Below are 12,266 nucleotides of genomic sequence, written 5' to 3'. Positions count from 1 at the left end.
TTGTTAGTTTGCATTTCTCTGATTTAATTTGCATTGAAGATGTGACGGGAAAGGGAGACATTCATAGAAAAGAAATGAAAGTGAGAAATCAGAAAGTTTTGCTTGTGTGGAACAGGAAAACATAAGAGGACAAAGGGGGCCACTGTGATGAAATCTGCTTTCATCTTGCAATCTTTCCTAATGACAAGCTTTAATTTATTTGCTCTATTTGAGACCATGGTGATCACACTGAAATTTAAATATTTTTGTCAGTAGTATTTTAGTTGCTTGGTGGAAAGTAGGGTGACTGGCGTGTGTGTAGCAGCTGAGGAAGAGAACACTGCTTGGAGGTCCCCTCTAACATGTTGCAGGGAAGCTGAGACCACAGTCCTGTGGTTCTATGGCTCCTAAGTTGTGGTTGCTGGGGTTTACATCCTCTCTTTCTTTGAACCCAGGAAGATTGGTCCTGATAAACAGTGTAGAAATGGGTGTGTCATTCTTTTCAATGTTTATTACCCAAGAGCCTTAAAAGTAAAACTTGGCACAGCATCATCCACTTAAATATTCCCTAGTATTTTGGGAATAATGACATAATTATTTTATAATGTGTGAGTGTGAAATTTGACTTGATGACTTTCAGAGTCCTAGTAAACTTACGCTATAACTTTTTTCTTCAATCTAGAGAATGTCTTTCTATCCTGCATGTAATTCAGAAGAACAAAATCGAGCAACAGTTCTTCTATGAGTTTGAAGGGGGTGTCAAACTTGGAATAGGGGCCTTTAATTTGGTAAGTACATAATTATAAAGCAGCCAGAATCTTTTGTAAAAGAACCATAGGTTTTTGGTGCCTTCTGAACTGCATTTGAACCTCACCCTGGGTTTAGTTGATAAGTAACATAGTGGGATCAGTTTTCTTGTGTGGGGCTTTGGTCAGTATGTGTTGTAAAGTCCTGCACATGTTTAGAGTAGTGTTGGATTGTGCACTGAGGAAAGCATGTAGCAGTCTAGTAACGTTTTTCAGTGATAAGGAGCTTGGAGTCCTGTTCCATTTCCACCTCAGAAATATTGTTGCTACAGCATTGGTGGCTTTGGAATTGAAAAGAGGTGAGGGAGCACTATAACTTGGAAGAATAATATTGATGTTTTGGGGGAGATGTAGAGTTTGAGTAGATATCTGTCAAATTGTGATATATTAGAGATTTTGGAATTTTATTAAGGTTTGACTGGAATTGGTGAGAAAATAAAATGGTAAAGGGAATGCTGTTTATGAGTGTATATGCCACCATGGCCATTTTATTCATGAGCCCATTGGTCGATGACAGAGGTGACAGAGGAAAGAGACCGCAGGATGGGACACCCTATCCACTTGATTAAGAAAATTCTCCTCTGCTGAGGTCACCATTTAGTGAACATTCACATGGGACACATATCTTCATGGTTTTTGCCCATTCTGAGAGGTCTATCCACATACCTCTTCCACAGACCTTTTTGTCATCAATTTTCCATCATGTTCTTTTCTATGTCCCTGACCATCCGACCTAACCATTGGCTGCAGCCCACAGATCAGTGTATAATCACACATATGGCCATTTCTCCTTCCAAGCCAAGTGAACAACCTTGTTCACTGCTTGAAGTTCTGCACTGGGAGGATTTCCCTTCACCACAACTCTTCAGGGTTGTCCCAGAAAAGGGCTGTAGTGCTGCACCTGTCCACTTCTCGGTGATGGCTGCATACCCTACAGAATACAACAGACTTCTGCTTTCTGGAAAAGGATGCTAAAAGAAACCTTGTTTGGAAAGGTGGGCACTGAGGGATTGCCTTCGCATCACTTCATCACTCCACATGAAAGGAGCAAGTATCCTTTAGAGTATCCTGAAAAGGCTAGTTTTTTTGTTTTGTTGTGGGTTTTTTTTGTTTGTTTTTTACTTTTTTAAGGTTCACTGTCTTAGTTAATTAAATTAATTTACAAATAATGATTATAGTATGTGATGATTGAGAGACATGTCTAGTGACTAAAACTTGGTTCTAATTTTTCATGTTACTGAATCATTAAAACTTTAAGTTGTTTGGAGTTTAAATATTTATCTACAGTTAGATACACTAACACATAAGTACACTTATACTTCTTTTCTTACAGATGCTGTCCCTTTTACCAGCACGGATTATCAGACTGCTAGAATTTATAGGATTCTCTGGAAATAGGGTACACATTTTATTTTATCTTAATTTTGACAGTGAAAATAAAACATTATTTTTTTTAATATAAGAGTAATGCAACATGTTCTCATGACAGTTATTGGCAATTTGTTTGCAGCACAATAATGAGCCATAGGTCCATGATCATATTTTTCAGGAGTTGAGATAGTGTTTTTTTTTGAACGTTTTAATTTTTTGTCTCTGTTACCTAATCTGGGATTAAAATTTGTATTTTACAAATATTGCTGCTTGCTGGACCTTTTGTACTCCTGCGTGGTTCAAATTTGCTTCCTTTACATTTTTGCAATCCCAGAGTCTTCTGTAAAACCAGGAAATTAGGCTAGATTTCCAAGTCTCATTTTATGATTCGCTTGGATCAAGCATCATTGCAGTATTTTTATTTTTTATTTTTTTATTGGGGAACAGTGTGTTTCTCCAGGGCCCATCATCTCCAAGTTGTTGTCCTTCGATTTAGTTGTGGAGGGCGCAGCTCAGCAACAAGTCCAGTCGCTGTTTCAGTCTCTAGTTGCAGGGGGCGCAGCCCACCATCCCATGTGGGAATTGAATTCGCAACCTTGTTGTTGAGAGCTCGTGCTCTAACCAACTAAGCCATCCGGCTGCCCCTCCGGAAGCTCAGTGGCAGCTTGTTGTCTTCAATCTAGTTGTGGAGGGAGCAGCTCACTGGCCCATGTGGGAATCGAACCGGCAACCCTGTTGTTCAGACCTCGAGCTCTAACCAACTGAGCCATCTTGCTGCCCCTGAACTAGCATTTTAAAGTGTCTGAATATGACTTATATTTTAAAGATTTTTATTAAAAATGTAGCTAACATATAATATTATGTTAGTTTCTGGTATACACCATAGTTGTTCAACATTTATATACCTAAAGAAGTGATCACCATGATAAGTCCGGCAACCATATGATACCGTACCACGCTATCACAATATTATTGACTGGATTCCCTATGCTGTACATTACGTCCCCATGCCTTATTTGTTTTATACCTGTAAATTTGGACCTCTTATTCCCCTTCCCTTCCCCCCTTTTTGATTTTTCAATTACAGTTGACATTCAGTATTATTTGACATTCACTTCAAGTGTGTAGCCTAGTGGTTAGACATTTATATAATTTAAGAAGTGATTCCCCTGACTAGTCTAGTACTCATCTGGCACTATACATAGTTATTACCATATTATTGACTATATTCCCTATTCTTTACTTTACACCCCCATGACTGTTTTGTAACTACCAATTTGTACTTCTTAATCCCTTCACCTTTTCACCCTATTCCGCACCCCCCTCCCATCTATCACCCCAACAAATCTAGTACCCATCTGACATCATCCATAGTTATTACAGTATTATTGACTATTTTCCTCGTGCTATACCCTACATTCCTATGGCTACTTTGTAACAACCAATTTGTACTTCTTAATCCCTTCTCCTTTTTAACTCACCACCAACTCCCATCCCATCTGGCAACCATCAATATGTTCTCTGTATCTATGAGTTTGTTTCTGTTTTGTTTATTTTGTTCTTCAGATTCCCCATGTAAGCGAAATCACGTTGCATCTGTCTTTCTCTGTCTGGTATACGCCACTCAACACAATACCCTTTAGTCCATCCATGCCACCGCAGATGGCAAGAACCCATTCCCTTTCATGGCTGAGCAATAGTCCACGGTATATATGTACCACGTATTCTTTATTCATTCTCTCATCGATGGACACCCAGATTGCCTCCACATCTTGGCCATTGTAAACAATGCTGTAATGAACATATGGATGCACATGTCCCCTCGAAGTACCATTTTGGGTCGCTTCGGATAAATACCCAGAAGTGGGATTACTGGGTCCTTCTTTGTCTCTTGTCATAGCCTTTGTTTTAAAGTCTATTTTGTCTGCTCTAAGTATTGCTACCTCAGCTTTTTTTGTTTTCTTCCATTTCCATTTTCATGAAATATCTTTTTCTAACCCTTTACTTTCCATCTGTGTGTGTCTTTCAATCTGAAGTGAGTCTCATGTAGGCAACATATGTAAGTGTTTTGTTTTCTTAGCCATTCAGCCTTTGTATGTCTTTTGATTGGAGCGTTTAATTCATTTATATTAAAAGTAGTTGTTGATAGATATGTAGCTACTGCCATTTTATTATTCATATTTTTGAACTTTTTTTTTTCCATCTTAAAGATGTCTCTCCAACATTCTGTGTAATAGTGGTTTGGTGGTGATGAACTCTGTTAGCTTTTTCTTGCCTGGGAAACTCTATCTGTGCCTCAATTTTAAGTAATAGCTTTGCTGGGTAGAGTACCCTTGGTAGTAGGCCCTTACTTTTCAACATGTTGAATATTTCATGCCAATACCTTCTGGCCTGCAAAGCTTCTGTTGAGAAATCAGCTAACAGTCTTATGGGAGCTCCCTTAGCAGTTTTAGTTGCCTTTCTCTTGCTGCTTTTAGGTTTCTCTCTGTCTTTAACCTTTGCCATTTTAATTATAAAGTTAAATATAATTTTTTAATCATGCTCTTCTCATTCTAAAATGCACTTATTTGCCATAGGAATTGGGCCTCCTTCAGTTACGGGAAGGTGCATCTGGAAGAAGTATGAGGTCTCCACTATGCTGCTTAACTATACTAGCTTTTCATACTTATATCTCCCTAATACTTGGTAAGGACTGTATTACATTTTATGTCATTGACAGTTGATTGTCTTATTTGAGTAAGTACAAATTTAGAAAAACCAGTAAAAATAGTCTATATTTATTTATTTATTTGTTTGTTTTTGAGTAAAGATGGAAAATAGTGACATTTGTCATAGTGACATTTGGCAGAGGGGGTGGAGGGTTTCTTTCATTGAATTTTTAAATCTGTTCTCAGCTAAAGGAATTCTATAAAACTGGTTGATAGTGATCTATTTTAGCATCTTCATATTAGGTTTCTTTTTAAATTAAATTTTGGGCTAAAATAAGTTAATATTGCTATTAAAACCAGAAATTCCAATTAAGAATCTAAGACAACTACCTCCATTCTTAAGAATTAGTCTGTCCTAGAGCTTTCTTAAACTAAAGTCATAGATGAGACTTGTCCTATTTTTATTTTTCAGCTGTAAAAATGACAAAATAACAGTTTTCTTCTTTCCCGTGAAGAGAGCTTTGCTATATTTTAATGAAGTTTAGAGAATTAATTATCAGTATCTACCATGTTTTATGAAGACTGAGGCTTTTCCTGTTCAATTTCTAGGTACAGGAGAGGTGAATGTTGTGGAAGCAGAGGGTCTCCTTGCACCCTTCCTCCAGCAATTTCCAAATGTACGCCAAAAATTTCAAGTATATGGTTCAACCATAATCCGTCAACCAGGGTTGAGCACTGAACAGTCTGTCTTCTCCTTTTCTCCACAGGGCTCACTCATGCTCTTTTACCATGCTCGAATAGAACTCCTGAAAGGAAATGTGGAAAAGGTAACTTATTTGGAGGGAGTCATTTGGGGAGTTGTCTGTGTGGTGGAGTTGCATCACATACTCATTCAACATGCATGAATGTGGCTATGTGCACTAGACATAAACAAAGGAAAAGCTATATAATTAAAAAGTCAAAATTTAATTTTGTGTGTGCATTTTATTATATGTAGTAGATTACTGATTATAGATACATGAAGAGGCAGTTCAGGGTGGAATATACAAAGTACAGGTGGACAATTTAAGGGATTTTCCAAAAAACTCAACTATTACCAATTTCAGTATTACATATTGACTTTGGAATCTAGCCCTTGTATAAGATACAACTCCATTGTACTACATGTGTGCTCCTCATCAAAGGAAATTATTCACTAATTCCCTTAAAGAACAAGATGAAGAACCTTTTATGTAAATATACTCACAATTTTCTTCTATATAAGTGAGGTCAAAGATAAATGTATTTTTCTTTAATTTTCTTTTTTTCTACGTACAATACATCTTGGATTTCTTTCCAGGTCAGTGTATTTAAATCTCCCTCATTTTTTTTTGATGGCTAGATTTCATTCCATGGGATGGCTGTATTATACTTATTAACGCAGTCCACTATTGATAGATATTTGACTACTGTACACAGTGCTATTGTAAACATCATTACATGTATATTTCTGTGAATAGAGGTAGTTATATAAGACAGATTCTGATCATTAGGATTTCTAGGTCAAAGATGTTTGTATTTTGATACATTCAGCCAAACTGACCTAACTTAAGACTTTTCCATTTAAACTCTGTAAAGATAGAGAATACTTGTTTCCAGTGTTCTTTGCCAACTTTGGACATTACCCATCTGTTTTGTTTTTGCGAATTTCATGGCCAAAATATGATAACCTAATTTTAAAATTTATATTTTTCAGTTTACAAATTTCTTCATATGTGTATTTGTTAGTTGTGTATCTTTTCCTCTGATTTGCCTATTCATATCTTTGATAGTTTTCCTATTGAGTTGTTTGTCTTATTCTTAAGGATTTTATAAAATTATTGTATGATGAGGGTTAACCCGTTGGTAGTTACGTATATGGTGATACCTTCTCCCAGTCTATCCATTGCCTTTGATTTTGTTTAAGGTGCATTTTTCCCTGTGGAAGTTCTGACTTTTATTTTTGGTGTTTTCATAAAGGACTTCTACGTTTTATATGTTATTTAGGAAGGAACTTCCCTATTCCCACTTTATAAAGTTTCATGACCCCCTCACAGTCAAGAGGCAGAACTTAACTGCATCATTGCATATAAGGAAAGGAACATATTGTCGTACTGAATGGTTTAACAGTGATTTGTTCTTTTTGTACAAAGTGTTTTATGTATTTTTCCATTAGGTTATTATCTCCTTGTGTAATATCTGGATGATCAGCTTTATGCAATTGACTTATAGGCACAAGAGATATTTCGAAAATGCATTTCAGTTCAAGAAGAATGGAAACAGTTTCACCATCTCTGTTATTGGGAGCTGATGTGGATTCATGTATTCCAACAAAACTGGATGAAGGCATATTACTACTCAGATCTGCTTTGCAAAGAGAGTAAATGGTCCAAGGTAAAGTACGGTGCTTTTATTAATGTCATCTGTTTGCTAATAAGTGTACAGGATGACTTGCATTAAGGACTGTTCATTTAATAGTATAGTATGGACACCGTTTTCTCAACTTAGAGATCCATCAAAGAGGAAATGTGCATTTAGTACCTGTTGTTTATAACCACTGTCCTGAGCACGACATGCTTTAAAAACCATCCAGAGTCCTTTTCAATAGAGGCTTTACCTCTGAAGAGGAACTGCACTTATGTATTAAAAGTTATTAAATAGCAATAGTTTTGATAATTTTTTGTAGACCTTCCAATGCCCTTATGACAGTTTTTTTATGATAATCCACATTAATTCTGGTTGTTTGTGAGAAGTTGGGAGGAATGAGACGATGATCTCTTGTCCATTTTGTCCATGTTCTCACCCATGAATGCTATAGATGTACAATAGGAAAATGGTCAAAATTAGGTGAAAAGTGTTCATCTCATTTGCAACAGGCAATATAAAATTTCATTTCCATTTATTTCTTTGACACTTCTTAAATACCATATTTGGAAGGTTTGTAGGTCATTTCTGATTGCAAGGTAGAAATGTCATGCACCTAGGGATGTTCTGTAACTAGAACATGCTTTTCTTCATTTCCTCAGGCAACATACGTGTTCCTAAAAGCTGCAATTTTGAGTATGCTTCCAGAGGAGGATGTAGCGGCAACTAAAGAGAATGTGGTAGCTTTATTCAGGTAAGCAATACACTGTTTCGATAACCAAGACCCTGAATGTATAGAGGAGTGCACAAATATATCTTTCTTTTTCCCTTAGTGCTCTTCCATGCTTCACTTTCATATTTCTTTAATTTAGTTACTCATTTGATACAGAAACTCTTAGAAAAATACAGTTAGCTAAGAGCCAAAATGTCATCCTCTTAGCAGGATTTTGCAGATATACTGGTGTGCCTGGGAATGTTGACAACACATTATTTTTGTTTTGTTATTGGCGCTTTGCTACTGCATTTGAAACACGTTTCCTAAAACGGTATTGTTAGCAAAAGATGTTAACTGTTGCTGTGAATCAAAGGTATTTTGTAATCAGGTAAACTTAAAAAACATAGATAATATAGCCATCGTTTTCATTATTGTGTCAAAGATTCTGAGAAGCTCTGCTGTGAAGTAATCTGTTTAACCTTGCTTAGACCACTATCCATCCATCTATCCATCCATCCGTCCTTCTGTCCGTCCATCCATCCATCTGTAACTTTTTTGTTGAGCACCTACTGTGTGAAGGGTACTGTGTTAGGTGCTGCATAAATAGGCATGGCTCCTGTCCTTGTGCAGTTTATAATGGAACTAGCTATCAATGAAATAATCACAAAAATAAATGCAAAATTACAATACATGACTGATTTTTTTTCCTCATACTTCTCTCATCACTCTGTCTTAGTGTCTTTGTAGGTTCACCGTACTTTAGCCAGTTATTAAATATCCATGCTTTTTTATTTCAAAGGTCAGTCTTAGAGCCTCCACCTTAGGGAATCTCATCCAAACCAAATTTAAATCTCTAGTTCAGACCTCGTGACTGAGCTCCAGACCCCTATATCCACCTTCACTTGGTTCACTTGTTCAAAGGGTGGTGTGCTTGAATTTGTGCTTTGAGGTAGAACAATTACAGGTGATAAAGGGGCAGGTGGTTGTGGTAGAAAGGAAGAGACGACTACTGGAGATGAGAGAGTTAAGGCATGGAGAAGCAACCGGCATTCTTCAAACATAATTGATGACAGAACCACTTAAATGGAATATTAAATCATATGGCCACATTATGAGAGATAGTATCTTAGCTGAACCCTCATACTTATCAGAACAAATTTGAAGGCATGACCAGGACGATCTTTTCATCTCTTTTTAAAAAGGTCTTTTAAAACAGGAGCATGGTTACTAACTGCAGAGTCAACATTAGTAGAAGCCATGGTATCATAAATGCTACTTCTTACTGGTAAAATGCATTTTTCCATCTCACATAAACAACAACTTATGGAATATCATGGAATATTAAGATACATTGAAATCTTTTAAATCTCCTTCCTATTTCCTCCACTTGAGAATAACTTATTTCCATATCAAAACAATTTCTTCGAAATGTGACCAATCTGATTTTCAGGAGAAAGCTTGAGGTCTGCTGTATGATCGATAGCATCTAATTTGTAGGGATGACAGGCGAGTCCCTAAAATGAATGTTTTCTTCATACGTATTCTGTGACCATTAAACTATGAGACTTCATGTCCAGTGTGCGTGTTCTGACCCTTCCCCCAGCCTCCACCTCACGTTTCCACTGCTGCTTCCACTGATGTTAATGAACATCGAGGCCTGGGCATTCTGGTTTAAAACCCGTATCCCCAAATTGTGCCCAGAAATAACCTAATACAATCTTGTCCTCATATTGCAACATTTTTTCTCATTTCATCTTTCTTTCCATGATGAAATTGGATCTTTTCCTGAATTCTTTCTCTGCAACGCATTTGATGCATTTACAAATTTACGTACAAGAAAGTGCTCTAGGAACATGTAGTCTCCCCATCCTACTCTCATTTTATGTGCTTGTGAATTTCATAATTGGAATTTCTTAGAATTTTGAGAGAAAGCGTGTAAACATGGCGCCTGTCCTTAGCTGATTATTTTCAAAATCTCGTAGTATGCTTATGGAAACATTTTCTCAAGTTTCATATTAATTGACAGCTATCTTTTGAGCCACATTATTTTATAGATCTGTGTCACACTTGGCAATAGGGATAGGGAATATACCAGTATATTCTCTTACCTCTGAGTATCTACAAGGTAAGTAAATACTTTGGACTCTTTCCTTTTTACTTACCAAAATTGCCAGTTTTATATCTAGATTTCCTGTGTTAGATCAAGATATGTGCTAAGTTAACTAGAAGGACATATGTGTCAACCAAAGAAGTTCTGAAACTTGAGCATGCTTCAGAATCACCTCATGGCACTCATTAAAATCCAGAGTGCTGGGTCCAGCCCTAGAATTGCTGATTCCTTAGGTTTGGAGTGGAGCCTGAACATTTGTATTCGAACAGGTTTCCTGGTGGGACTGATGCTGCTGGCATGGGAAACCCACAGGTACAAATACTGCCTGTGTTCTAATGACCTTTCGCTGGGGTGGGGCTCTTCACAGACAGGTGGAGGGTTTGAAGCAGAGAATTGCCGGGAAATCTATTCCTACTGAGAAGTTTGCTGTGAGGAAGTCTCGACGTTACTCCCCCTCATTGCCTGCCCCTGTGAAGCTCGTCTTGCCTGCTCTGGTACCTGCCTTTATTTTTCTTACTGTTTGCGTTCTAGAAATAAATTGTCTATTCATAGCAGCAGGGAGCATGCCTAACTTTTGTTGTGAAGTTTAGCTCAATTGAAAACCATTGTAAGTGTTTGTGTAAGGTGAACATTCGTAAATAAATTGTTACTAGGCACTATGATAAAGGCTGTTTTAAAAATATATGTCATTTAATTCCTATGGTAACTCTATGAGGGTAGTTTCTCTTTGTAGTCCCGTTTTACAGAAAAGGAAATTTAGGCAAAGAGAGGTGAGTTGACTTGGTTGAAATTGAGTTGAATTATAATGTAAACCTCATATGTAAGTTTATCTATTCTAGCAGCCACATTAAAAATGAAAAGGTAAAAATTAAAAAGGGAGAGGAAACCTGCAAATAATTTTAAGAATATATTTTGTTTAACAGATTTTATGCAGAATGTTGTTGTTTGAACTTTTAATCAATAAAAATTACATGAGGTATATTACATGCTTTTATATGGTACTAATTCTTTGAAGTCTGGTGTGTATTTTGCTTAGAGTACATCTCCGTTTGGACTAGCCACATTTCCTGTGCTCAAAAGCCCTAAGTGGCTGCTGGCTGCCACATTGACAGCGCAATGTTGGTGTCACATTATTAATCGTTAGGCCATGTAGGCTAGACTTCCTAAAAAGTGTAATTTCAACTTAAATTTTCTTAACGAAGACTCTTCTTAAAAGTACTGAATATATCAAATTACTGTGGCCCTTTGAGGCGTTAGCTCTGCGTAAGTAGTCACGTAGCACGAAAAGCCGTTTAGTGCAAGCTAACATCTTCAGTTTTCCTCTAGGGTTTCATGAAAAAATTTTAACAAAACATTTATTCAGTTATTCAGTTTATTCAGAGAGTTTATTCATATTCAGTTATTCCCCTTTGAAAGTCACTCAGTTGTTTCTAATTTTCCTATTTCAAACATGCTACACTGCATACATATTCTTTTATATTTCTCTTTTTGTATATGGGCATATAATTCTCTGGGAAAGCACTGTAAGTCCTGGTTGTAGGGTATATACATTTAATATTTTGACATTGCCAAGCTGCCCTCCAAAAAGGCTGTACCAATTTAAATTTCTACCAACAGTGTTTTACTGTTTTAATTTGCATTTTCCTGTTGGTGCAGTTGAGCATCTTTTTATGTGCTTATTCCTTTTTATTTCTTTTTTGTATGAATTCTTCATAGACTTCTCTAATTTTTCATTAGGATGTTTATTGTTTGATCATCGAATGATAGGAACTCTTTATATATGCTGTGAGAAAGAAAACTGCAGCCCACAGAACACAGGTGACAGATAGGAGCCGGGCCTGCAGCTAGTACTGAGATCCAGATGTTCCCCACTTCAGATAAACAGTGTCAGGGAACACTACCCTCAGAACAGGTTATTTTGTGCCTGTGAGAGACAAAATATTACCATGCTGTAATATGAGCACCGATAAAAACAAGAGCAGCGTGCAAATCACAAAAATGACCAAATATCCCTCTTTCCCAGGTAACGTGGGAGCCTGCTGCTGTTTTACCAGTTACAGGTTTTAGCTCCATTCCTGATTCATTTCTGTCAGTGATTTGTGCTTGGAGATGTTTTCTTTCTGTGCTGCAGAACTTTCCTGAAAATCTTCCAGAGCACCATAGTTCTTTTTCTGCTATTGAACTTAGATGCTAGCTAATATCCTGCTTTGATTATTAAGGGTCTTACAGAACGTTAACTTACTGTACTTATTTCT

General features: G+C 36.9%; 1 protein-coding gene across 5 annotated transcripts in view; it reads left to right on the top strand.

Moving 5' to 3' along the window:
• Positions 1–12,266, top strand: part of TTC39B (tetratricopeptide repeat domain 39B) — a 121,879-nt gene that overhangs the window by 90,327 nt on the left and 19,286 nt on the right. For all 5 annotated transcript variants that reach the window (XM_019739166.3, XM_019739170.3, XM_019739168.3 and 2 more), the window contains 8 exons: positions 662–767; positions 2,119–2,184; positions 4,733–4,841; positions 5,414–5,481; positions 5,572–5,631; positions 7,055–7,216; positions 7,849–7,940; positions 10,379–10,505. In XM_019739166.3, coding sequence (XP_019594725.3) covers positions 662–767; positions 2,119–2,184; positions 4,733–4,841; positions 5,414–5,481; positions 5,572–5,631; positions 7,055–7,216; positions 7,849–7,940; positions 10,379–10,505 — 790 coding nt within the window. The remainder of the gene's footprint in view (positions 1–661; positions 768–2,118; positions 2,185–4,732; positions 4,842–5,413; positions 5,482–5,571; positions 5,632–7,054; positions 7,217–7,848; positions 7,941–10,378; positions 10,506–12,266) is intronic.

Source organism: Rhinolophus sinicus, chromosome 16 (genome assembly GCF_057876585.1).
Source record: "Rhinolophus sinicus isolate RSI-liver-muscle chromosome 16, RSI-T2T, whole genome shotgun sequence".
NCBI lineage: Eukaryota > Metazoa > Chordata > Mammalia > Chiroptera > Rhinolophidae > Rhinolophus > Rhinolophus sinicus.
Note: the sequence above shows the minus strand (reverse complement) of the source record. Positions and strands in the feature narration are given on the sequence as shown.